The sequence below is a fragment of the Lissotriton helveticus genome, chromosome 4_1 (genome assembly GCF_964261635.1).
Source record: "Lissotriton helveticus chromosome 4_1, aLisHel1.1, whole genome shotgun sequence".
Lineage (NCBI taxonomy): Eukaryota > Metazoa > Chordata > Amphibia > Caudata > Salamandridae > Lissotriton > Lissotriton helveticus.
The window spans coordinates 1918632157-1918659294 of record NC_136063.1 but is presented as its reverse complement, the minus strand read 5'-3'; the positions used below and the strand labels follow the sequence as shown (position 1 = coordinate 1918659294).

Sequence of the window (27138 nt, the reverse complement as noted above, 5' to 3'; positions counted from 1 at the left end):
ACAATTATAAACTTTCTAGTTAGAACAAGTGCAGCATTCATAATCATCCACATTGCACAGATACGTAATACGACAAAAAGCCCAAGGTACCTCCCCATGGGCTTGAACAAATATAAACTTTCTAGTTAGAACAAGTGCAGCATTTATAATCATCACATGAAGACGAAAAAATAATCAAAACCGTTCTAGCCACTATGATCAATATACATGTCGCACATATCCAGGAACCATGCATATTTCAAGGAACCAGTTACCCCAGACGTTTACAATTGTGACCGGCAATTTCATAATAAACGTATGCAAAAAAACGCCACAATAATATTTTAGGAACAAAGTCCATAGTCAAAAGAAGGGGGGGTCCCAGGGCCCTTAAAGTACAGCCAGTCTAAACGAAAAGAGTGGCTCGCTCAATTTAAAAAGATAATCCGAAACAGAGCCCCACAGAGCAGCTTACCTGCAGGAGGAGATTACAGCACGAACAGTCCAACGCGGAAACACTCGAACAGTGGCCACGAAGACGAGACAGCTTTTCGGGAAAACCCGCGCCTTGGTCATGTGATCCCGGAAACCAATCCTGCGGGAAATGAAGGACGGATATATCACGTGGGCGGCCCCACAGTATAAGGGGCATAAATGTAAAAACAAAACATGTAATTGAGGCGGCCATGATGGAATAGGTATGGCGGTAATGAAAACACAATGAGTGTAGGTAATATGCTACATGGAAAAAGCATAAACAAATAAATTAGAAGAACGGTAAAGGAACCTCGCCGTTTGTTGCCAAAAAAACGACAATTATCTCCTAAAAAGTAAATAAACTAAACAGGTTGGTTTTAATGGAATCCGGTCATTAATAATTGTGAAGGGACAGAAATAGGGTAAAGAATGTAGGTAAAGAAAAAAATAATGAAAAAGGGACACAAGAAGTAATAATGTTACACATGAAAGCAAAATTTGACAACAGTGTAATGTAAACAAATAAAAAAAAACACCAATTGCTGACAAAAAGTAAATGTAATACGAATACAGGTTGGACCAAGCAGAATAAAAAACCTCTAGAGTGTCTGTGTATAGAAGTGAACACAATCAGGTCCAATAAAAAATTCAATGGTCAAAACTGGTCAGAGGGCATCCACTGGTGAACCAAACAACATGTTGTAAGAGTTTGAGAGTAAAAGGAATTGCTGGCGGTGGCCCAAAGTGGACAACATTGAGTCGAATTAAAATTGAGAATCAAATAAAGATGAAAAACTTGGTATTTTCATTAGAAGTTACAGTAGAGAATACATCATACAGAGATGATGTAGCTCTTTAGCAGAATTATATCCTCAACTGCATATTCCATAGTTTACCAATTCTTGCCAATGGTGAATTTTCAATCTTAAAACAGAGGTGCAGGACACTGACCCTAGAGCAAAGGAGTGGAGCAAGGGGCACACTATAAAAAGTGGTGAAGCTCATTATCGAAATTATGTCCCTGATTGATTGCTCTTAATCGACAAATCCATTTGGCTTCCTCCCTCCTTAGGGTTAACTCCCTATTACCCCCCCCTTTTATTACAGGGGATGTGCTGGATCGCGTGGAACCAAAAGTTGTCATTATCTAAATGTTCCATATTGTAGTGTTCCATGATAGGATGTCTAATGTCCCTATTGATAATTGCCCTTCGATGTTCTTGGATTCTTAGTTTCAGCGGCCGTATACTGCTACCCACATATATACGGTCACAAGGGCAACCTAGGACATAGACCGTGTAGGGGGTGTTACAATTGCAAAAATGTTTGATTTCAAACCTTCGATCGCTATTGTATGAAAATGAGGTGATCTTGTTCTTACCCATCTCACAAACATTACATGATCCACATGTAAAAAAGCCTGGTGGTTTTGGAGGTAGCCAGTTCCCCTTTCTCGTTGGTGTGACTACATAACTGGGACATAATTCATTCCGTAGGGAAACACCCCTCCTGTAAGTAATCAATGGTTTTTCACCTATGTGGTTTTTTTATGCCCTCAATTCCAATTAACAAGTGCCAGTTTTTCCTGAAAATATTGAATATTTTGTCACTGCAGGACGTGTACTGGGTGACAAACCTCACTCTGTTAGATTCTTTATCACCTTTAGTACTCTTGTTCTTGTTAGCCAGGGTAGAGTCCCTGTCTACTGTCTCAATTCTGGATACCGCTCTATCCACAGTTTTACGATCATAGCCACGTTTGAGAAATCTGAGTTTCGTATCGTTTAAATTTTCCCTGAATGTGTCTGGTTCACTACATGTTCTACGTACTCTTGTGAGTTCACCAAAAGGGATATTTTTAATTACTGAGCTAGCATGAGCACTAGACGCAAGCAGTACAGAGTTACAGGAGGTTTCCTTCCTATACAGTTTGCTATGGACTCGACCATCTTTTACATAAAACGTAATATCTAGAAAGTTGATGCTGCTCTTGTTATATGACATGGTGTACTTAACATTATAGGGATTGTCATTGAGATACAAACAATAATCAGCAAGTTCCCCAGTTGTACCTGACCACAGACAAATCACATCATCGATGTACCTCCCCCAGAACACAATATTATTGGTCCAGGGGGAGGCACATCGGCCCCAGGCATGCTCCCTCTCGTACCACCCCATAAAGAGGCAGGCGTACGAGGGAGCAAACCTGGAACCCATCGCGGTACCACTGGTCTGCTGGTACCAGCGACCGTCAAAAAGAAAGAAGTTATTCAACAAGATGAGATCTATCATCTGCATGACCATCTCATTCTGTGAGTATAGCTGGGCATCCTCTCGATCTAGAAACGACTGCACCGCCATTTTTCCATACACTATCTATACAAGTATAGAGGCTGGTGACATCCAATGTCACAAAATAGAGGTCATCCGACCACTCGAAACCATTGAGTTTCACCAATATGTCCTTGCTATCACGAATGTACGAGGGTAGACCAAAGACATATTTTTGCAGTTTGAGATCAACATAGTGGGAGAGCCCTTCAGTGGGTGAGCCCACCCCTGAGATAATAGGTCTGCCCGGTGGAAACCCCCCACCCTCCTTATGAATTTTCGGGAGAATGTATATACAAGGAAAAGACGGGTGCAACACATGTAAGAATTTGAATTCATCCTCTGTGAGGAGGTGTGAATCCTTCCACTCACACAATCTTTCATTGATGACAGCCAGCAATTCCTTTTACTCTCAAACTCTTACAACATGTTGTTTGGTTCACCAGTGGACGCCCTCTGACCAGTTTTGACCATTGAATTTTTTATTGGACCTGATTGTGTTCACTTCTATACACAGACACTCTAGAGGTTTTTTATTCTGCTTGGTCCAACCTGTATTCTTATTACATTTACTTTTTGTCAGTAATTGGTGTTTTTTTTTATTTGTTTACATTACACTGTTGTCAAATTTTGCTTTCATGTGTAACATTATTACTTCTTGTGTCCCTTTTTCTTCATTTTTTTCTTTACCTACATTCTTTACCCTATTTCTGTCCCTTCACAATTATTAATGACCGGATTCCATTAAAATCAACCTGTTTAGTTTATTTACTTTTTAGGAGATAATTGTCGGTTTTTTGGCAACAAACGGCGAGGTTCCTTTACCGTTCTTCTAATTTATTTGTTTATGCTTTTTCCGTGAAGCATATTACCTACACTCATTGTGTTTTCATTACCGCCATACCTATTCCATCATGGCCGCCTCAATTACATGTTTTGTTTTTACATTTATGCCCCTTATACTGTGGGGCCGCCCACGTGATATATCCGTCCTCCATTTCCCTCAGGATTGGTTTCCGGGATCACATGACCAAGGCGCGGGTTTTCCCAAAAAGCCGTCTCGTCTTCGCGGCCACTGTTCGAGTGTTTCCGCGTTGGACTGTTGGTGCTGTAATCTCCTCCTGCAGGTAAGCTGCTCTGTGGGGCTCCGTTTCGGATTATCTTTTTAAATTGAGCGAGCCACTCTTTTCGTTTAGACTGGCTGTACTTTAAGCGCCCTGGGACCCCCCCTTCTTTTGACTATGGACTTTGTTCCTAAAATGTTATTGTGGCGTTTTTTTGCATGCGTTTATTATGAAATTGCCGGTCACAATTGTAAACGTCTGGGGTAACTGGTTCCTTGAAATATGCATGGTTCCTGGATATGTGCGACATGTATATTGATCATAGTGGCTAGAACGGTTTTGATTATTTTTTCGTCTTCATGTGATGATTATAAATGCTGCACTTGTTCTAACTAGAAAGTTTATATTTGTTCAAGCCCATGGGGAGGTACCTTGGGCTTTTTGTCGTATTACGTATCTGTGCAATGTGGATGATTATGAATGCTGCACTTGTTCTAACTAGAAAGTTTATAATTGTTCAAGCCCATTATTTATTTGTTGATTACAGCTCGTGGTATGGCAGCTTATCAAGGACTGCGCAAACGTTGCTCTATGCACTATACTTAGAATATCAATGTGAGTAATTTTCAACTTAGAATTATTGACTTTACTTGTGTAATGAAGCTAAAGATGCCGTATATATTTATTTAATATATACTGTCATGTAGGCCCGACGCTATCAGTAGATTTACAACCACACAGCTTGTGTGTTTTTGGAATCAGTCATTTTAGAATTGCTATTAAATGAAAGCGTTCCGGTATCCGCATGTCCCCCCTTTTTACTTCTTTTTTTATTATTTTTTTCATTTACTTTTGTCTCTTCATTTTGTCTCTCTTCTTTGTTTAGACATATTTTGGAACAGTCCGCCCATGACTGCCCATGACATCTATACTGACTAGTCGGCCTTATGTGATAATCTTACTTCCGACTAGGACTAATTATCATAGGTGAGAGACTGCTACTTTGGTTTACACTATGGAATAAGTCCTATTTGATTATTGTATTGTTTTTTAAGTATTTCTCTACACTATTGATGCTCTTGTCACTGTTTATGCTTTCGAGGATTCTGCAATTTGGTGATTGATATATATTGTTTATATATTTACCCAAAAAATATTTTCTGCTTTTTAGTTTTGTGGTTTATCATATTGGTTAGAACTTCTCTATTCATCCTGACTGCACTATTGAAAGACTTATCGTTCATCATAATTGGTGAGAAACCTTACGGTACACTCTTGGGATTACCTGTGATTAGTCAATTTTGACTTTAGGGTCCACACTGTTCCGTATAGAACTATTCTTTTATCAATATGCTTTTGTTTAATATTCTTGTTTCATAATTGATTGTTCATTTATTATTTCCTCTCCTGTCCCTCCTCTTTTTACTTAAGACTTTCCGCGCTACTTACCTTCTATCCCCCCTTTTTTATTTCTTTTCTTAAATCTGCTTCCCAAAATGGGTTAACGACCAGAATGACCTAATTACCTTAAGAAGATTCTTTGTTCATATATAAAAACTTTGTTAAATAATGTGGTTATTGTACTTATTGAGTTCTTCGAGACATCTTGGTGTTTTTTCATGTACATTGTATGTTGTATTTGTTTTTAAATGTTATTGTACTTTGTGTCAGTATGTTTTTTTAATATATATGTATATTTCACGTTTGTTTCAGCCCTGACGAAGCTCCTTTTTGGAGCGAAACGCGTTGGCTGTCTTGTGCACCTTGAGAAATAAGAAAATAAAAAGAAAAAATTACATTTGGAATAAACCTTTGGCTCCATTGATTTACTTTCAATTTTGGTGCTGCCACCATTTACTTTTGACATTTCTCGTCTGGGATTCCAGTGGGACTCAATCACAGCAGACAACTATATATACAATTTATGGGACTTTGGAAATCTGAGGTGCTTGCTAGTTGATCCGCTGTGGGACATTGTATTTTAGGTTAACTATCTTTCTTTGGGAGTCCGGCTTTAGACCCGTGAGACGCAGCCAAGCCGATCTTCTGGAGCATATGCCGTAGGCATAACCGTGAGCTGCCAGATCAGCGGAATCCGCAGCTGCACTTATACTTTGGTTAGCAACCAAACCACCTTCTTCCACAATCTCTAGGAAATCTTTCTGATCTTACTTTGGAAGTTTGTCTGCAAACCTCGCCATAGAGTCCCATAAGAGGCGATCATAGCGACCCAGCAAACCGCAGCACTGGCCACTCTCATGACCGAACCAGCTGTGTTACACATCCTTCGGCCCAAGGAATCCATATTTTTACTGTCTTTCTCAGGAGGGGCAGACGAGACAGATGTAGCCGAATGGGCCTTCCTGGCTGCAGCCACTATGAGAGAATCTGGTGGCGGATCTGTGCGCAGGAACAAGGGGTCTTGATCAGGTGCCTTATACTTTTTCGCAATCCTTGAAGGATCTGATCCTACAGTTGCTGGCGTCAAAAAAGTCTTCATTGCCGGTTCCAACAAACCAGGCACCAATAAAAGAAGAGGCCTAGCAGAGGACTTTTGATGCAGAGTCTCAAAAATGACAGAATATTTCACCTGAGGTACTGTCATGGTAATATTGAATTTACTCGCCCCACGACACAAAACATCATTGAAAGTTCCCAAATCATCTACAGGCGAAACCCTAGAGGGTGGTGTTGATGAAATCGTGGGCGAATAGTCTCTGTAAGTAGACCTTGTTGAAGATGAAGAAGCAGGAGATCTATGTCTTCTCTCAGGAGTAGTAGACCGATGCCTACTGCGTTCCCTAGAATGTGAAAGCCTTCGCACTGGAGATCTGGATCTCCTTGGAGAACCACCAGCCGCTGGTCTCGAGGCCCCCATAGTCAGTGGTCCTTGACTAGGTCTTGGCTGCATCTTCCAATGACGGATGCTTTCTAGCCATCTTGGAGACATACCTGCAGGTGGTGTTTTACGCACCGGAGAGCCCTCCGGGGAAACCTGCACAATCTGCATTCCCAACGAAGAAGAAGAAGCAGATGAGGAAGTACTCCCAACTGAATGTGGAGACCCAGAAGCTGGAGCCTGCACCTCTCTGGGAACCACCTGTCTTTCTCCTGACGCTGACTTCCTTGACATAGAGTCAGAATGAGCCACCACTGAAGAATCTTGGTGTGGAGAAGCTCCGACCACAGGAGATCTGCTCACCGATGCTCTTGACTGTAGGTCGTGTGAAACAGACTTTGGAGGGTCATCCAACGCCTCGACGCTGATTCAGACCTCAACAAAGACCTATGAGAGGTCAGAGAGGCTAATCTAGAATGTCTCGACGTCGACCGTGAGACACACACCGGCGATCTCGACGTCGACTTCCTCGACGTCGGACATTTTCTCGACGCCGACTGGACTTTCTCAAGCCTCGAGCCCGAGGCATGCCTCGACGTCGAACCATGTCTCGACGGCGATCTGGATCGTCTTCTCTTTTCAGGTCTCGACCTCGTACCTTCGTCTCTCGGCGTCGATCTGAACTTCTCTCTCGACGCCGATCGAACTCTTCCTCTCGACGTCGATCGCATTCTCTCTCTCGACGTCGAACGCGCTGCTCTCGACGTCGTCCTCACAGCATTCGACACCAGATGTCTCGACGTCGATACACTTCTCGACGGCGACCTCGATCTTCGCTTCGACGCCGACTTATGCCTCACCGGCGATGTCTTCGACGTCGATGCAGTTTTCTGCGGTCTCGACGTCGACCTTGATTTCGACGCCGCACTTACTTTCTTCGACGTCGACGCTTCCTGATGTCGTTTTTTCTTGCTGTTACCTTCAGGAGAAGCAGATCTTCGACGTTTTGGGTGAGAAAGAGATCTTCCAGATGACAAAACACTCCTTGCCCCCTTTTCACGCCGTCGTTCTCTCTCCATCAGCCCCAAAAGCCGAACTTTTTCTCTCTCTTTCAAAGTTCTGCTAGAAAGCTTGAGGCAATGGTAACATTTTTCTACATCATGTGTGGAAGGGAGACAAACCACACAAACAGAATGAGGATCTGTTTTGGACATCTTCTTCCCACAGGAAGGGCACTTGTAGAATAAAGGTGGCATAACTGACTAAAATTTTTCTAAAGATTTAGTCAGAAAAGGTAGAACACCACCAAAAGCCAATTCTGTCAAAAAAGACAGGAAAAAAACCAAATTCTGACTGAAAACAGTCAAATTCAACCGAGCTCAAGTTCCAGGTTCCTCACAGAACAAGCCGGAAAAAAGAACTGACCCAACTGTCACCTGTGGTGCATGATGGAAACAGAGTTCCCCTGGAGGCCTTAAAGGCAAAGTGTTCAGATTCTCTGATGCCTTAAAGGCGAGGTGTCAGTCTGATTTTCTATACAGGGATAGTTTTCTGTATGCAGCCTTCTTAGGCTAATTGCCTTTTATTACAAATTCTTTGATGAAAATAAAGTTTTTCTGCTGATTATGGAATGCTTTTGAGGCTCATGCCTTTTTATTGCATTATTTATATGATTTATTTTCATACTGCAGAAAATATGTAATTATGGCTTTATTAGCCTATGGGTTATGTTGGGCTGCATTTTTATTGGTTATAAATATATATGTGTATAATTTGTTTAGTACTATGTACTATTATATGTATTTACACATATATATATATATATTTTATTATATGTTCCGGGTTCCCGCTCATGGGCGGAGATTATTCAGTGCTTATGACTATTAATGAGTATCCCCTGGAAGAGAACGACTAGTTTCTACCCAAATGCTGGAACAATATCCTTCCTCTCACAATAACCACTAAACATTTTTTATTCATTAGTATATTGAAATAAAATATCACTTACAATCAGGCCGGTATCCTACGCTTCGAGGAGTTCTTTTTACTAGTAAACTGCCAAAGGAAAAAAAGTAGAATTAAAATAATGCAACATGAAACAAATACATGATTCGAAGAAAGAAGTGGTAACTTGAGTTTAAATGTTTTTAACACACCAAAAATAATTAAAGGTAACTCAAAAAGAAATACGATCATACAATGGACCTTAAAGAAACAAAATGCTGTAGAAACAAGTCTGGAATGATTACTGTCCTGTTGTGGACTACGAGGCAATGGGCTGGGGAAGAGATAGGCGTAAATGTAGGTGGATAAAGAGAGGTCAGCGTAAGATCAATAGAACAGGCCAGGCAAAGATTGTGAAAAATTAAATATTGGCTCCATACCAGCACTGTCTCCGCCGCATGCCAATCACATGTCGTACCAAGTTACTTTCACTCCCCTCCTGCTCCCGACATTATTTAAATATTGCTACACTGTCTGTCTGAATTTCTTTATCATTAGTCACAACTTTCCCCACCAGGTTACATATATTTAGTAGCCCTTGGACCTTATTGGTGTTTTTTTCCCAGCCCAGATCGGACACAGTTATGACCAACAATTTGCTTGAAAGCCTACAGAGGTCCACGCTTCCATTTAAAAAATAATCTTTATTTGTATTTTTCATGCGTTCTGGAAACTTCGAGCTGGATCAAAGCAACCTTCATTAGGAAGGCGTTTACAATGACCTCATTCAGTATGGCATTTAGGCAGTTCTATGATCATGGTCACGACAAGCAGGTGCTAGTGCCCTATATCACGCTTACATTTTATTTTAGCACTATACCGTTGCAAGGAAGAAAGAAATATCTTTCACCCTTTGTTACCAGGGCACTCCAAGTTCTTTCCACTAGAACTTGGTATGACCTATTGCAAGACTAAACTGGTTACACTCCCTTCCTGCAAGCAAGTTTTCACTGAATTAATTTGGCTTTATAAACTAGTTGGTTGTACTGCGGCAACATGGAGGTGATAATTAGCTACACGGTCCCGTTCTCTGGTGTGAAGGACGACTCCTGTGACATGACCAAATTGAAATGATTTTCTCCTGGACTATAAAACATTGACTCTGTTCGATGTTTGTGCAACGAGATAATCTGAAGAGCACCATATATGGTGGTGAATTTTTCTCAACAGTACCTAAATCTTCGTTTAATTAAGATTACTAATAAGTCATCGGGACATTCCAGTTCACAAAACACTATTCCGAGGCATCACTTTCTCATTCCAGTACTAACGTGAAGTGCCGGACCGGCACCTCAAAGAGGTCCTGAAAAATGTTACCAATAAGTTGGGTGCATAGAGAGCGACCGCAGCAAATGAGTCTGACCACTACAAGGAGGGTTTGGGGGTGTTTCTTGCACCAAGAACATTTTGGGCCAAATGTCAAATTAATTGCATTATACAACACATTCTTCTTATATAATCCATTGTATTCGTTTTTAAAACATAGTATGTGACGACCTTGCAGTGCACCGGGATACAGCAATTTTTATTGGGGCTCGTCAATGATTACCTCCATACCACCCTACAACAGTGCCTCTCATTTCTCCAAAGTCACTCCATTGTATTCGTTTGTAAAACATAGTTTGTGACGACCTTGCAGTGCACCGGGATACAGCAATCTTTATTGGGGCTCGTCAATGATTCCCTCCCTACCACCCTCCAACAGTGCCTCTCATTTCTCCAAAGCCCCTCCCTCACATGTATTTCATTTGTTTTTTAGCGCCTCTCATACCTATGTAGGGTGTCGGTGCAATTTACATCACAAATGCATACAGCGAATCATAGGTGTGTAAATCAGTGTATAGAAAATGTTAGGTAAGACAAAGGGGACTTCAAGGTGTAGGATTCACGTCATTCATACTGGTAGGGATTCTTTAATGGTGCTTAGTCTGGGGAAGCACACTCAGGATTCAGAACGTAAAACAAGTGGTTAGGGTTAACTTAAGATTTTATTCCTACCCAAACCCCTTTTAGCAAAATTAGGATAATGAAAGACTGGGGAAAAAAGCATAACTTTCAAACCACCTAGATTACGATTGTAATTTATGAATTGCACAGTATCAACAGGATCTCTGTGAATAAAAGCAGTAGTAACCCACTAAGCTATTTTCTGTGAACTACATAGTATATGCTCAATGCAGCAGGTATATTAACTGTCTGTGCTACCATAGATGAGTCAAAACTTGCCACTAGACAAAACTCTGATCTCTCTCCAGCAGGTACATTAATCACCAGAGGTATCTTGGCACTTTTATTGTTGCCTGAAAATTGTTGGATATACAAGGGGAATAAAAATATCGGAGACCAAAGGGAACTGTGCGCTGCACATAAATAAAGAAGCCCTACAGCAGTCAGAGGAAAATTGGGGCAGAACGAAGGACAAGGACAAAGGGCCACCTTCTCTTAGAAAAAAAAATTAAGATAGGGCTCATGACTGACCACCCCACTCCCAGTCTCATAGCTAAGGTGATGGCTATTGAGAAAAACATTTTCTTATAAAAGATCCAAGCAAAAGGAACAAATGTTGGACGGAATCCTGAACAATGCAAACTTTCACCCCCCAGTCACAAACATAAGGGTTTAATCCATCGCTCTTTTACTCACAACGTCTAGCTGATGAGGGTGAATCCCCGAAAGCGGTCCCACGCTTTGTATGTATGCATGCATGCATCTATACTCTTTATCTAGCCAGCCCCTGGGGTTTGAAGAACTGAAATAAATGTTATTTCCTTGCTTCTGAATCCAATGCCAGAAAGAAGAATCGGCTCATGGTGGTAACTTGCTAGTGCACGGTTTGCTTAAGCTTGATGTCCTCATGAGCTATTAAGGCTCGGCCTATGGTTGATGCCCAATTTGTTTTTACAAGTGGTTTTGGACATGGGCACTAAATGTGACTCTGCAATACGTACATGCTGCAATATCCTAAATACTCGGCAACCATAAGATAAGGGCCTAGAGGGAGATCATTTGCCTGCCACATTAAAGGCCCCCCACTTTTTCCAAATAGGTCTTAATGTAGGGAAAGTATCTTAATCTAAATCTTTGTTAAGTAACCATCTAAGAGGTAGCCACACCCAGACACACAGTTTCAAGGTTATATAGTTCAAACTGTGTTTCACTTAAATTGCTATATATAGCAATGGCAAGTGTAGCTTAACTCAACATCTAGAAGACTGTATCTACATTCCCCAAGCAAATCAATAAACCTGATTGTAGGCGGTCATCATATGGCACACTTACAGGGTTAGTCATAAGATGGAGAGGAAGGTATAGATTGGCGGGAGTAGGTTTTGAGAGCGATAGACATGCTAGTCAAACAGGTAACAGCACATCAGTCAAAACAACCCAGTGTTGCTGGAAACGGTAGCTTCAACTTTGCTAGAACATTTAGGAATTTTATAGCTAAATGTAAATGTAAATGCCAGCCTTTGTAAAGCGCACAGCTACCTCCAACGGAAGTGTCCGGGCACTGTCCGTATACCGCTTAGGAACCCTTCCTGGATTTTTTCCCTGTGAAATGTCCACTCCTGGGCACCCCCAAGGTGAAGCCAGGCATCCCAGCGCTGTTGGGGCCGTTGTGGAGATTAAGCAAGCTATTGCCCAGAGTTGCAGAGTGGGACCCATGATTAGAATAGGCACGAGGTGAGAATTATCAGGTCCGAGGAAATTGAGCCCAAGACCCGCCGAGGCGGGTATTGAACGCTGGTCCCGGACCAGACATCTGCATCAGGGTCTGCCGCTCTAACCATTTGAGCCACACTTCTAAAATTATTATCAGCTTAAGAGTTTATTTAAGGGTTTCCGTTTTAGAGGCTTATAGTTATTCCAAAGACACAAATATGCTAATGGTAATTAAAGTAACCCAAATCTACGGGTGGGACAATAAAAACAAAAAATAAAGTCTAGTAGGATCACAGTCTTGTTGCATGTGATAGGAGTTCTTTATTTAAAGGACAAAGCCCTCACCCACCCCATGAATGGCATGCTTCAACATAGAGCCCCTCCTCACACCCTTGCGGTGGGAAAGCTGTGGTGTGGGCTACTTCTCTTCTATAATGGGAGCTCTAATGGTGTTGCCAAGGAGGGGATCCTATATAGGGTGGTTGAGCCTAAATAGTGGTGCAGAGGCGAAAAGTGAATAGAGAATGCCTCCTGATGGTGTCAGTTTGCTTTATTGGTGTCCCCAGTGGATATAGATAAGTGATAGATGAGGATGTTTGACCCATAAACACGATTCAGAGATGTGTGTTACTTAAATTTCCAATAGCTTTTTTGTATCTCTAGAATGTTGAAGTTGTGCTTCTGGAGGGTTCCCTCTAACAAAAGAAATGTGTTTAGTTATTGGTAGGGCCACAGGAATTATGAGACTCTACAGCTGCAGTGTTTTCTGCATATTATAGATTTTCCGGATTTGTCACAATCCATCATCTACCCCATAATCTGCAGAGTTTAACAACCTAAATTATTTCTAGCTCAAAGGGATCAAAAATACTAAAAGTGTGGTTAAACTGTTCTGGCACAGTTGAGGGACCTTTGAAAAGTTGACTGGTTATCCTGCAATTGCTTAGTGTTGAATTATGATGTTAAACATTGTTAAATCTGTTCAAAGACAGTGATGTTATGTGTAAAAATGACAATGAATATCCTCACAAAATGTGCTCATGTTGCACAATTTGACTTTTCTTGCTGCATAATTTAGTCAATCTTCTTTTTCCGCCCCAAGATCTTTTTATTGATTTTTATAACTGAACAGCAGCATATACACTGTGTATTATCATCAGGTGTCATAATTAGGGATGGGCCCCACCACACAATACATCCACCACATAATACGTTGACTTCAGACCTGATACAATGAGCACCACACAAAACCAAATTATTGTAATATCGGCGAGAATTCTCCCCAAGGCCACTGGGACTTTCACTGGACTCCACATCCGTTCCTCTACAGGAGCGCCACCCTGACCATATTTTTTCCTATTTGCGTGGACACCCCCTTCCCAAATAATTGTTTTTTCATTTGACATACACCAGTCCATGTATCGCTCCCATCCCACCACAGTTGGAGCTTCTCTTGCACCCCACAAGCGTGGTATGTTGTGTTTGGACACTGCTAGGCCAAAAGATAACCATATTTTTTCATATCTCTGCAGTGGATCCTCCCCCTAAATGTGTACAAGACACATTGTTGCTCAGCCCGGGATTGCTGAGCCCGGGATGCCTGCCCCCATGATTTCCGCAGAAAGCTTCTGTAGTGGCAGCCTTTAGGACCTTTTAACAGTGCAGGATCACAGGATATGAAAGAATGTGCCCTTCTCACGGTAACCCTGAAGGCAGAGGTCTGCTGGGCATCGGCCCAATAAGTTTCAAAAGAGAGGGTACCCCACTGTCACCAGGGAACAGGGTGCAAGGACACAAAGTCAAAGGGAAATCCCTGGGATAGGTTTGAACGGCTGTGATGTCTAGAACCTAGCAGTTGCACTATAGTATCTAGTTTACAGACTGCTATAGAACACCGTCTGGCAGGAAAATATTAACATAATGATTTCCACAGAGAAAAAGTTTGTTAACAATCTAGTGCTTTATTAAAACAACCAATATTTTACAATAAAAAAAACATACATTTAAAATTTCAAAGGATCTTTCCCTGAAACATAAAAGGTTAATAAAACAAGAACATACAAGATGGCGATAAAGCATATAAGTTCATACAAAACATATTATATATCATATACAAAAGAAGATATCACAATCCATAGCAAAGTAAACAGACCCCCTATAAAACAGTGGTACTTGGATATTTTAGCCACACTTGATTATCAGATCCACTAGCCTGACATTACTTGTACGATCTTACACAAATGTGACAAAATTGTATGTACATCTCATGTGTATTTAGGCTTAAGTGGATTCTCTCGTAAATGACTGCGTCGACGCGTTTCGGTGCTATCCACTTGATAAGGTGGCACCTTCTTCAGGACTTCTTAGTTGGGGTTTTCCCTGTACATGCAGGGCTTCGCTCTCCCTATTATAAGGGGCAAAATGATATCATATCAGTGCCTATTATTCTATTACATGTCTTAATCATCTCCTCTTTCACCATTGTCATAGTGGTAAATCCATCTGTTGTGGTTTTGCATATCATTCAATACTTTATCCACTAACTGGTTATCTATACATTTTCTGGTGGGTAATGCAAGGCCGCTGCCCAATTACATAGCTCATGTTTCGAAACCTTATCTACAGTCCAGTAACCATATAGTATCAACATTATCTTTCATTGTAAATTTGCAATCATCTGCTCTGTAATCCGTTTTACAAAGACCCTTGGTGCCCTCCAAACATGATTCTGTGTGGAAACCAGAAAGCGGGGACTCTTATATCCAACGTGAGATAGTTATAGCATATTATGTATTGCCCACGTTCTCACCTTAGGGTCGAGGGAGGAAGGTTTCTTAAATCCTCTAGCTCTAGGTAGTGGGCGCCTTTGGCGTTGTCCCCGAACAGTTGGATTTAAAGCAGTTTTTAGCTCTGGCTAGATTGGCCTGAGGAAAAACATATGGGTTTCAGTTGAATGAAAAAAAGGGGTCAACACCATGTATTCTTGAGGGCTTTGTTTACCTTTTTTCTTTCTCAAAAAACCTCCTACTTTGGGATTCTGTTATGTCAAAGTTTGTCCGGTCTCCTTCCTTATTAGGAGCATATACCTAATGAAAACAAAGGTATACTTGTAGTTGTTTATTCTACTATTTAATCTAGCTCTCTCCTCTTGGTTGATAATTACCTTTTTGTTTTTGGAGCGACTCCTCCTATGGGGTTCTTTTATCTTCTTATTAGTCTGGTGTTTTTCTTCTTTTCTAGATTTGTATCTAATTAGATGAAGGAAGGGGAAATTTATTTCTGGTCATGGATCTATTAGTTCTTTCTATCCTAACACCTGTTTTATATTTACTTTATATGAATGTAGTCTTACCTGAAATAGTTATAAAACCCACTTCAAACGGGCATATATTAACTGATGTCCTTGCAGGAACTGGATACGTTCTAGTGGAATCAAAAGAACATGTCAATCGGTAGGAGATAAAGCATCTATCTCCTTGCTTATTATTTAAATCAAAGGGGTATGCCCTCCTTCTCCTGTATTCTGAAGTTGGACTTAAGGCGTATTCTGTCGATATATTCTAAAGCCATCATACGAACATGTCGATTTGTAGGGGATGAAGCCTCTACCACCTTGCTTATTATTTGAAACACAGGGATATGCCCACCTTATCCCGTATTCTAAAGTCGGAATTGAGGCGTATTCTGTGGTGTGCTACCTCCCACATTATCTACATTGAGAGGAAAAACCCTCTTGTTATCTGAGGGGAAAACCGTCTGTTACCTTTTTTTGTATGATAGGCGAGCACTATTCTTTCATTATTAGGTGGAGGCTTACTAATTATTCATTAAAAAGCGTCCCCGTCCTAGAGTGCACTCGCCCCCGGCTTATTAACCTAAATCTAAGATCTCGGATCTCCTCCCCCCACGGCTCCCACTCGCGGAGGATGCTCGTTCTTACCTTACTGCTTGGGCCGTCGTGCGTCTGCCTCGTTTGAACCGCTATCTGGTGGCCATGTCGGCCAGCCCATTATTTATATCATTTTGCTGTCAGCATATAGTTTACAGCTGTTTAGTTTTCTTTTTGCTGGGGGCGTTTTCTACGTTAGTGACGCCGCCATCTTAGAGTGGTGATTTAGCTCGTTCTGAGACTAGTGGGAAGTGTGTTACTTTTCACGTAGTGCCGTTTCTGCTTTAATAAAGTATGTTCAGTTGTACTCTTTAAATCATGCGATCTATTTCTCGACTTTTTTGTGTGTTTTGGTATTTCGCTGATCGCTGATCGCTTGCTTTCTTGTGCATTGTTCTACTTTACTACGGCGCCATCTTCGGACGGTCCCCGGGACCCAGATATAGTGTAACTTTCTTTTATGTTCCTCTCTTTTCATTTATTTTGTTCACTTTCTTTATACAGGGTGCGTTATTTATTTAGATTTTAGAGACTGCGATCCTACTGATTATACCATTTATGATTATCAGCTAATTTTCCCAGATATAGTGTAACTTTCTTTTATGTTCCTCTCTTTTCATTTATTTTGTTTACTTTCTTTATACAGGGTGCGTTATTTATTTAGATTTTAGAGACTGCAATCCTACTGATTATACCATTTATGTCAGCTTACTGACAGGATGTGGTTACCAGCTGATTTGTGTTCTTTCGGTTGGGACGTTCTCTATGTCGGTAGCGCCCCCACCACTGAGTGGATATAGTGTAACTTCCTTACATTCATCTGTTTTCATTTATTGACCCGGGTTGCTTATTCTAGAGATGGTGTGACATTTATTTAAATTTTAGAAAATACGTTCCATCGTCACGTTTATTATTTTGCCTGATGTTAGTGGCGATCACCTATGTTTTGGGATGATAAAGGTATTTTATACATACAAAGCTTACGTGGTTCATTAAGAAATGCTATCTTCAAATCACTGTTATGCCGGTTACTATGGGATGTGGGGTTGCACCTGATTTTATTCTAGAAGTATTATATCAATGCCTCCCATTCTTCTCTTGAGTTAAGGCCTTTTTTAATTGTGTTGAATTTCATCATGTACCACTGTTCTTGTTGTTTGCGCCTACTGGTGCTATCGCCTAGTCTGGTCAGTTCTTTTATGCGTTCTACAATAATCCATCTGATATCTTTCTCATTGTGGCCTTTCTCCTTCCAGTGTGCCACCAGAGGAGCATTTTCTTTGTTGTTTTTAATTGCGGACCTGTGTTCGCTGATCCTGACTCTTACTTCACGGCCTGTTTCGCCTATGTAAGCTAGCTCGCATGGGCAGAGGATCATGTATACTGCATTTTTCGTTCTGCAGTTGTTTAGAGTTGTTATCTCGTGTGTGGTTCCATTGTGTACCACTTTTTTGGTAACCACACAGAGATCACAGATGCAGCAGTTGCCGCATTTGTTATTTCCAACTGCTTTATTACCAGTGATTGTCAACTGATTTTCTACCACATCATCCCTGTATGTGTGTACCAGGTTTGATCTCAGATTTTTGTTTTTTCTATAGGCGAACAGCGGACGTTCTAAAATGTTGGTGTCAGGTCCATTGTTGAGAATTTTCCAATTATGGTTAATTATGTTTTTTACTTGGTTGGCTATCACAGAATGCTGGCTGACCATCACTATTTTCTCTTTTACATTTTTCTTCTCTTTTTTGTTTAGTAAGCTTTCCCTGTCATAATACCGAGCTCGCTTAAATGAGTGCTCGATCAGTTTCTTGGGGTATCCACGTTCTCTGAATTTCCTTTTCATATCTCCAGCATGTTTGTGGAAGTCCGTCAGGTCTGTACAATTCCTTCTCAGACGAAGAAACTCCCCAAACGGTATTGAGTCTTTTTGGCTCTTTGGGTGGTAGCTCTGGTAGTGCAGAATGGTGTTACGATCTGATTCTTTTTTGTAGAGCTCTACTTTTAGTTGACTATCCTCACTTTTAATACAGATGTCTAGGAAGTTGACCCTCGTTTTGCTGTATGTAGCTGTGAATCTAAGATTCGGGTCTCCCAAGTTTAACCAGGATAGAAATTCCTCTAATGATTCAGTGTTGCCTAGCCAGATGAAGAATATGTCGTCAATGAAGCGAGCCCAATTTCGAATGTTTTCGAAAAAAGGGCTCACTTCATTGTATATGTGCCTGTTCTCGAATAGGCTGACATATATACAAGCAAGGCTCGGCGCACAAGTTGCGCCCATACTGGTCCCTTTCTTTTGAATATATAGCTCCTTTTTGAATAGGAAAATATTGTTAAGGAGTACCATAGCCACACACTTGATGATAAATTCTTTGTTTCCTCCTATAATCTCCGTGTCCTCTAATAAGTTGCTTACTGCTGTGATGGTGTCTAACTGGGGAATATTTGTGTAGAGTGACTCTACGTCGAGAGTCACCATTAGTTCATTCTCTTCATCAAATTGAATCCCTTCAATCTTTGCTATCATGTCCGCAGTGTCGCGGATATAGGACTTCTGTTTTTCTACCAGTGGTTTTAGGAATCTGTCGGCGTACCATCGGCCCAATAGCCTGGATGGCAGTGCAGGAATAGTATGAATGATATAGGATGCGCAATTGGATCAAGTGGAATCCCGCTTTGATTGCCACCCCTCAAAAAGCCCCCAAAAGCTTCTCACTCCCCAGTCTCACGCTCCCAAACATCCTGCTACCAAGTGGCCCTCAGAGTGGCAAGGATGTCAGATGAACTGGTAATTAGTTTGTTACATATGAGTGAAACAGTTTTTTTGGGGTGCATGGGGAAGCTGTGCAGTAAACAAAAGAAGATCCCTTCTTCACGGATAACTGAAAGCGGAAAGTCTCTCTTCCTTGTGACAATAGTTCCACAAGCACCCGAGGACTTAACGTGGATTATAAAATTGCGCTTATTTAATAAAAAATGTAATCAATACATAAAATGTCCTTTTAACAAATACAAAAACAACAGTTGATGGACAGAATGCAGAACAATGTCATACATTCACCTCAGTACAGAGATCTGGGCATAAATCCATCGTTTTTTTGCTCACCATGCCATTCCAGTTTGAACCCAGCCATATGCAAATCAGTCTTGACCCTGTGCCCCATGGGAACAGTCCAGCCCGAACTGCCAAGCCAGGTCCTCCCTGGACAGGAAACAAGCATCATAGGACCGGGTGCGGGCTTTCAGCCCTCATCAGCCAGGATAGCTTGATTCCAGTGGCATGGAGAGCACGGGACTCACTTCTGAGCATACCCGTCCCACTCGGGGTGACAAATGCAAAAACAACAGTTGATGGACAGAATGCAGAACAATGTCATACATTCACCCCAGTACAGAGATCTGGATGCTTGTTTACGGTCCAGGGAAGACATGGCTTGGCAGTTCGGGCTGGATTGTTACCATGAGGCACAGGGTCAGACTGATTTGCATATGGCCATGTCTGAACTGGGGTGGCGGAGTGAGCTAAAGAATGATGATGGATTAAACCCAGATCAGCTGACTGGGGGTGAGTGCTTCCATTGTTCAACACTCCGTCCATCATCCCCTTTGGTTTTGCTTTGTTCGCCCTAAGTTGGCAGGGTAAGCCGAGACGTGGGCCCCTTGCTCACTTTGCCACTGGACTCAAGCTAGCCTGGCAGATGACGGCTGATTAGCCAGAAACCGGTCCCAGAATGCTTGTTTGCGGTACAGGAAAGAGATGGCATGGCAGTTCGGGCTGGACTGTTTACATGAGGCACAGGGTCAGACTGATTTGCATATGGCCATGTCTGAACTGGGGTGGCGGCGTGAGCTAAAGAATGATGATGGATTAAACCGAGATCAGTTGACTGGGGGCGAGTGCTTGCATTGTTCAACACTCCGTCCATCATCCCCTTTGGTTTTGCTTTTAACAAATACAACATAATTCAAAACGGATACTAAATCAATAATGAGAGAAGAAAAAATAGGATAAGAAAAAAAGAATCGGAAAACAATCCTTTACCCCCTCTAGAACAGCAATCATAACTCCTCAACCATCCCTACTCGCATATCTAATCACTCACACCATACATAACCAGCGCTCATCCTTCATACACTCGATAGTATTATTTTCAGTGTCCACAATGTAAATACCCCAAAAAAAATAGCATACAACCGGAGCAGCAAAAAGTACATCAAAATATTGTAGTATAGTGAAGACTATGTACATTAATATATATTCTCCAATACATACAGTATATTCATACTCGTTTAAGTGTCTTAATACATCACTATAATGTCCATAATTATACCCATTTAGCATAGGCTTCTTAGTACATTGTTGACATCGTGATGCTCCTTTTGTGATCTGTGCCGATACGCGCTTCAGTGACTCTCCCAATGCGCTGAATTAGGATGTTGCCATAATAACCGGTATAATGAAGCAAGGTTGAATGAACATAATATATTGGTTCAAGAGGGAAACACAGGAATGGATGGGCAAAAAAAAAACATCCCTTAGGTTTGTTTGGATGCAGGCATCCCTCCCCCCCCTCCCAGGGCAGACAGTAGTCTTCCTAGTTCCAATTGAGCAGCGTATATTCTCGTGGGGTGTTAGGGCCTCTGGTACAAGTAACGATGATTTAGCAGCATGTCCAACAGTGAATGGGATGAATCTAGGTGTGCCTTAATTTCATCACTATGTATGGTGTATCCTTACAGTAAGCTAATTCAGTCGCCATCTTCCACGCATGGGCCACAGTGAGTGTCTGGGGCAGAAGCCCACTGGCATCGACCGAGCCATAGATCACATCCGGATAGCCTGAGTCCCCCCTGGAGATCATCCCTGGCAGCAAATGCCCAATCATTGGCCATCGTAAGTTATGTAGCCCAGTAAGGTTTTCTAATACCTGGGTCTCCCACCCCTCACGTTAGTTTGGGTTGGGCTATGCATGGCAGGCTTGAGTTCCACAAAAGCAGGTGGAGAAGAGACTCCGTCTTTCGGAAGAATTCTTCAGGTATATGATTTGGGGTGTTTTGTAGCACAAAGAATTCAGGGCCAAATTATCATCTTAAACATTACCGCCCTAACCAGTGGAGACAGCGGCAGAGCCCTCCAGTGTTGGACATCTACTGCAAAGTGTTCCAAGATGGGAACGAGATTGGAGCGGTAAAAAAGATGGGTGTCCACAGTAACATGAATCTCTAGGTGTTTGAAACCTCCAGGGGACATGGGTAAGTAGCCGCCTCTGTGCTAAATGGGTGCTGGGGACCGTAAACAAGTGCATGAAAGACTTGTCCTAATTAATAGTATACTCAGAAGGTCACCTGAAGATTCTAGGTGCATTTGGGTTATCCTAGTGACCATCTGGTGGAGGGCTGTGGGGGGGGGGGGGGGGGGTTGTGACATAAAAGAGGACATCATCAGCATACAGAGAAATATGCTCTTCCCATGGTTCCCACCACTGTGTGCCCTGAATTAGCAGATCCTATCGGATCCACACTGCCAGCAGCTCCAGAGCAAGGGCAAAGATCAGTGGGGAAAGAGGGCACCAGTGGTCTTGTTCACCTGCAAAGAGTAAAATTGCGGGATACTGTGCCCTTGACTTTAATGTGGGTCATGGAGTCCTTATAAAGTAGGCACATCCAGCCTTTGAAATTGAGGCCAAAACCCATTTTCTCCAGCACCCGAACATACAAGTCCATTCCAGAGTGTCGAAGGCCATAGAGGCGTCCATTGATAATACCACTGTGGACACCATTTCATCCCTTGAACCGACCATGGCTCCGAAGAGTCTTCGGAGATTCAGCTGTGTCCCTCTGTTCGGGCATAAAGCCCGATTGGTCCGGGTGGACCAGGGTGGTTATCACCTGATAGAGCCGGTTTCCCAACAACTTGGCTAGAAGTTTTAGCTCTACATTGAGTAGTGAAATGGCCGGTAGGAACTGCATTGATCAGGAGGCTTCCTGGCCTTATGAAGTACCACTATTGTAGCTAATCGTTGGTCTTCTGGGAGCTGTCCCAGCCCTGGCACCTCATTCCACATTTTTACAATCTGGAGTTCCACCTCGGAAGCCAAGCGTTTGCAAAGTTCAATGGGGAGACCATTTCGGCCCCATTGCCTTGCCTGAACTTAGTGAGCTCAGTGCCTGGCCTATTTCATGCAGTGGTATGTCTGATTCCAAAAATTGTTTCTGTTCCTCTGTTGGTTGGGGGGGGGGGGGGTTGCTATATTTTTCAGTAAATCTGTAATATTGGAGGCAGTGGAGTGTGTTTTGCAGGTGTATAAACAAAAAATGCATCAACTTTGGCCTCTGGGTCCGAAATGGGGTCCCCCAAATCATTGGTGATCTGAAAAACCCATTCCCTCGTTTGGTCCTGTTTCTTTCACCATGCCAGCATTTAATTTAATCAATCTTGTCGCACAATTTGATCCTCTTTTGCCAGCCTAGTTGCCTTCATACTGAGGAGATGCAAGACGATGAATATGAGAGACAGAGAGGAAAAAGCAAGGAGAGAGAGGAAGGAAGGAGAGAAAGGAAGGAAGGGAGAGTACGTGGTATCCATGTGGGGTGTGCAAGTGTGTAGATCATAGAGAAGCCTCAAAGAGCAATTTTCTTACTTTTGTTAACGTATTGCCTGGTATAGACTGTATTACAGCAGAATCCTTACTTTGTCAATTTCCTTAGGCACTCAACTGGATCTGGAAAAGGTTGCAGTAATTATCTCACACATCGATAAGTGGTGTACGGCGGCTCTGTCCTGTCTAGTTGAAATGTCAGCCCCCTGCATATGTGCCACCTCTGCACGTCGACATGAGTTTTTCAGCTCTCGGTCTGCATCCTAGAGATGCAGAGCAACTGAAATAAGAATGTGGATGTGTGCAGACTTCCAGATTGGAATCTTATTTATGTACGGTAGGAGTCCATTCTACAGAACAGGAAGGAGACTGGGCCGGTGAGGCATCTGCGGTTAGATGATGTCTTTTCCAGGAAGGCGTTACCAAAGGCAAGTAGCGTTCTTCTGAGAGACTTCTAACTAAGGATTACTCACCTTGTGAAACAATACCAAAGCAATACCACTCCCAAGTAGTACGTTTGTTGAATGGCTCAGACCCTGAAATCCTGCAAGAGTGATGGGGAGAAGTGCTCATCCTGCTGAAACAGGGTGCTCAGGCGGTAGTGCTTCGTAACTTGTCGAGGGATGCCCACGTAGCTGCCTGTTATGTATCCAGAACACTGTAGTAGCAGCCGCTGCTCTGCTGGAATAAGCACATAAGGTTTCTGGGGGGTGCTTCTGCCCATAGTAAATCTTGATGCATAACACAATCCATTGGGAAAGGATTCTCTTTTGAACCACTTTACCTTTTTTTCACTTGAGAGAAACAGACGAAGAGTAGGTCATTATGTCGTTACTCCTAGGTCCGACCAACTTTGAAACTGAGCACCCTTTTAGGGTCAAGGCAGAGGAACCGTTCTTCCTCTGCATAGAAAACTGGCAAGGTGATTGATTGCCCTATGAGGAAGGGTGCAACTACCTTTGGCAGGAATGCTGCTTTCATCCAGAGAACTAGTTGGTTCGGGAAGAATGAAGGGCATAGTTGTACCTAAGACAATGCCTGGAGTTCATGCATTTTACTTGCTGATGTTATGGCGAGGAGCAATGCAGTCTTGATAGTTAGCAGACGGAGGGGATAGCTATGCATCAGTTCGAAAGGTACTCGCATCAGGTATTTAAGAACGAAATAAAGGTCCTAATGCAACCTCACAAATAGGGGTGGCAGGAACATGTGAGACAGACGCTTAAAACACTAATCACAGCGGGTGACTGGAAGAGGGATGCCTGATCCGGTAAATGTAAGAAGGCAGAAATATGGCCTTTAACTGTTACCTCATTAAGACATTGCTGGGCTAAAGATAAGCAAAACAAAAGAAATTCCCCCAGTGTCTTGCAAAAACTGCTCTAGAAGATGGCTGTATGACTGGAAGGGAAGAGTATGTAGTATCCATGTGGGGTGTGCGAGTGTGTGGATCTTAGAGAAGCCTCAAAGAACAATTTTCTTACCTTTGGTAACTTATTTAGGTATAGACTATATAACTGCTCTAGTAGATGGATGCCTGACTGCCAGGATAAGAACAATAGTTACTTACCTGTAATCTGTGGTTCACCAGTATTGGTGTCTTTCATAGATTCACATGCCTGAATCATTCCCCGTCGTCGGGAGTGGGAGTCCCACGGTACATAAAAAAGCAATAATATGCCTATAGGAAACCAAAAACCTTGGTAATAACCAACCAGGAAGTAAAGTAGCCCTAAGCTACAGTGCAAAAAAATGTACACACCTATGACTATATCCTAGTCATTTTGTATAGACCAAACTGCAGCCAATCAGGCGACAGCACCCACTAGAATGTTCTCCCCAGAGGCTCAGGATCTCAGATTTTCTCACACAAGAGTGAAAGCCACATAATCGCCTGAAAGAGCCTCTGAGGGGAGGTGGGCGGGTGCATGTGAATCTATGAAAGACACAAATACTGGAGAACCACAGATTACAGGTAAGTAACTATTACTCTTCTCCAGTATTGGGGTGTCTTTCATAGATTCACATGCCTGAATCAGAGTAAATAGCAGTACAAATCATCATTCTCCTTAGACGCTACTCATATAACAGTGTACATGTATGGCTAGAGAAAGAGGCTAACATGTAAGAATCAGTGTCTAAAAAAGAGCAACGAGGAGGAGGGAGAACAGAGGCTCACCTTATTTGAAAAGATTGCGTAGAACTGCTCTTCCCACCGAAGTGTCTGCATCACTTGCAGTGTCCAAACAGTAATGTTTGGTGAAGGTATGCCTGCTGGACCAAGTTGCTGCCCTGCAAAACTGATGGAGGCACACCAGCGAAGAGAGCGGTAGAAGAGGAGACCGCTCTTGTAGAATGCGCTCTTGGCAAAGATTGTAGAGGTCTTCCCGCTTGCTGGTGACAGGCTAATCGCTGATCGGGCTATAGTCTGTTTGGATACAGCGTATCCCTGACGTAGTCTTCCATATGCTACAAATAATTGATCTGTCTTCCGCAATGTAGCAGTTCGTTGGAGGTAGAATTTGAGACATCTTCTGATATCTAGTGAATGCAAGGCTCTTTCCGCCGTTGTTTGCGGATTTGGAAAGAATGTCTTTAGAATCACCGGCTCATTAAGATGAAAGTCAGTGGGAACCTTTGGCATGTAGGTCGGATTGGTACACAGCACCACTGAATTTGAGGTGAATTGCAAAAAGGAGATTTGGTCGTGAACGCCTGAATGTCACGGACCCTCCGTGCTGACGTCAGTGCTAAAAGTAAGGAAACCTTCCATGAAAGGAACTTGAGATCCACTTTATGAATAGGCTCAAAGGGGTGACGCATGAGCTGAGTGAACACCACATTTAAGTACCAGGATGGAGGTAGACGTCGAACAAGAGGAAACATCAGGAATAATCCCTTGAAAAATTGCTGAATTATTCTTGATGAATAAAGGGAAGTAGTTCCGTCCTGACGGAACCTGGAGATGGCAGTCAAAAATACCTTTAGAGTGGAGTGAGCTAGACCCAATCTAGCCAGATGAAGAAAGAATGGCAAGATCTGTTCTGGTTTAGCATGAATCGGATGAAGATTAGCTGAGTGACACACCAGGCACAGAACCTCTTCCATTTGAGCTTGTAAGTCTTAATTGTGGCCGGTGCTCTAGCATTGGCTAGAACCTCTTGACAATCCGCCGGGATCCCTAAATGGGCGAATTCAATGTGTTGAGGAGCCATGCTGCTAATTTCAAGGAGGCTGGGTCCGATGGCAAATTTGACCCCCTTGTAAGAGGAGGAGAAGTTCGGTGAACCAATACTGTCGAGGCCATCTGGGCGCAATGAGAATAAGGCGGCATGGTTGCCTCTTCATCTCCTGGATGACTCTGGGAACGGAATTGGAGGAAAGGCGTATGCATATATCTGAGACCAGTTCATCGAAAGCGCATCCCCGCATGAGTTCCTGTGGGGAATCCAGCTTGCAAAGCGTAGACATTTGCGGTTCTGATTCGTTGCAAACAAATCCAGGTCAGGGTGCCCCCACTCCCGAAAGACTCGATCTAGAGTCGGTTGGTGGATCTCCCACTCGTGATTGGAAATTGCAGACCGACTGAGGGAGTCTGCTAACACGTTGGAAATTCCTGGAACGTGAACTGCTGACAGATTGATTTTGTGATCCAGGGCCCAATCCCATATCTCCTGCGCCTGCTGAGATAGTAGGGCCGACCTTGTACCTCCTTGTTTGTTTAAGTAATGCATACTTGTTGTATTGTCTGTTCGAATCAGAACTGTGGATCCCTCGATGACTGCTCGGAAAGACTTCAGGGCTAGAAAAATAGCCCGTAGCTCGAGGAGATTTATGTGCCACTTCCTCTGTTGTACACTCCATTTTCGGTTGACCGTCATTCCCTGAAGGTGTGCGCCCCATCCTTCCAGGGAAGCATCCGTGGTGATGGTAAACCTGGGCACTTCCGTCAGGCATGCACATCCCTTTTTTAGATGGTCTCTTTTCATCCACTATTGGAATACCTCCTTCATTCGAGGAATTAGGTTGATCGTGTCTTCGAATGACACTGAAACTTGCAGCTATTGGAGACAGAGTTCCTCTTGTAAGGGTCTCATTCTGAGGCGACAGTTGGGAATCAGAGGGATGCAAAAGGAGCTCATCCCTAGGAAAGATTTGAACAGCCGAACGGAAACACACTATTTTTGTATTAGTAGTGAAGCCATCTTGTAGATCTTGATTTGCCTTTCTTTTTAAACGAAAGCCTGAGTGAGCTGAGTGTCTAATGTGGCTCCCAGGAAAGACTTTCTT

The 27138-nt window shown here is 42.6% G+C and overlaps 1 protein-coding gene across 1 annotated transcript in view; it reads right to left on the bottom strand.

The window, feature by feature from the left end:
* Window positions 1-27138, bottom strand: part of LOC144829431 (hypoxanthine-guanine phosphoribosyltransferase) — an 887535-nt gene that overhangs the window by 170353 nt on the left and 690044 nt on the right. Inside the window, exon 7 of the mRNA XM_078688569.1 lies at window positions 8702-8748. Coding sequence (XP_078544695.1) covers window positions 8702-8748 — 47 coding nt within the window. The remainder of the gene's footprint in view (window positions 1-8701; window positions 8749-27138) is intronic.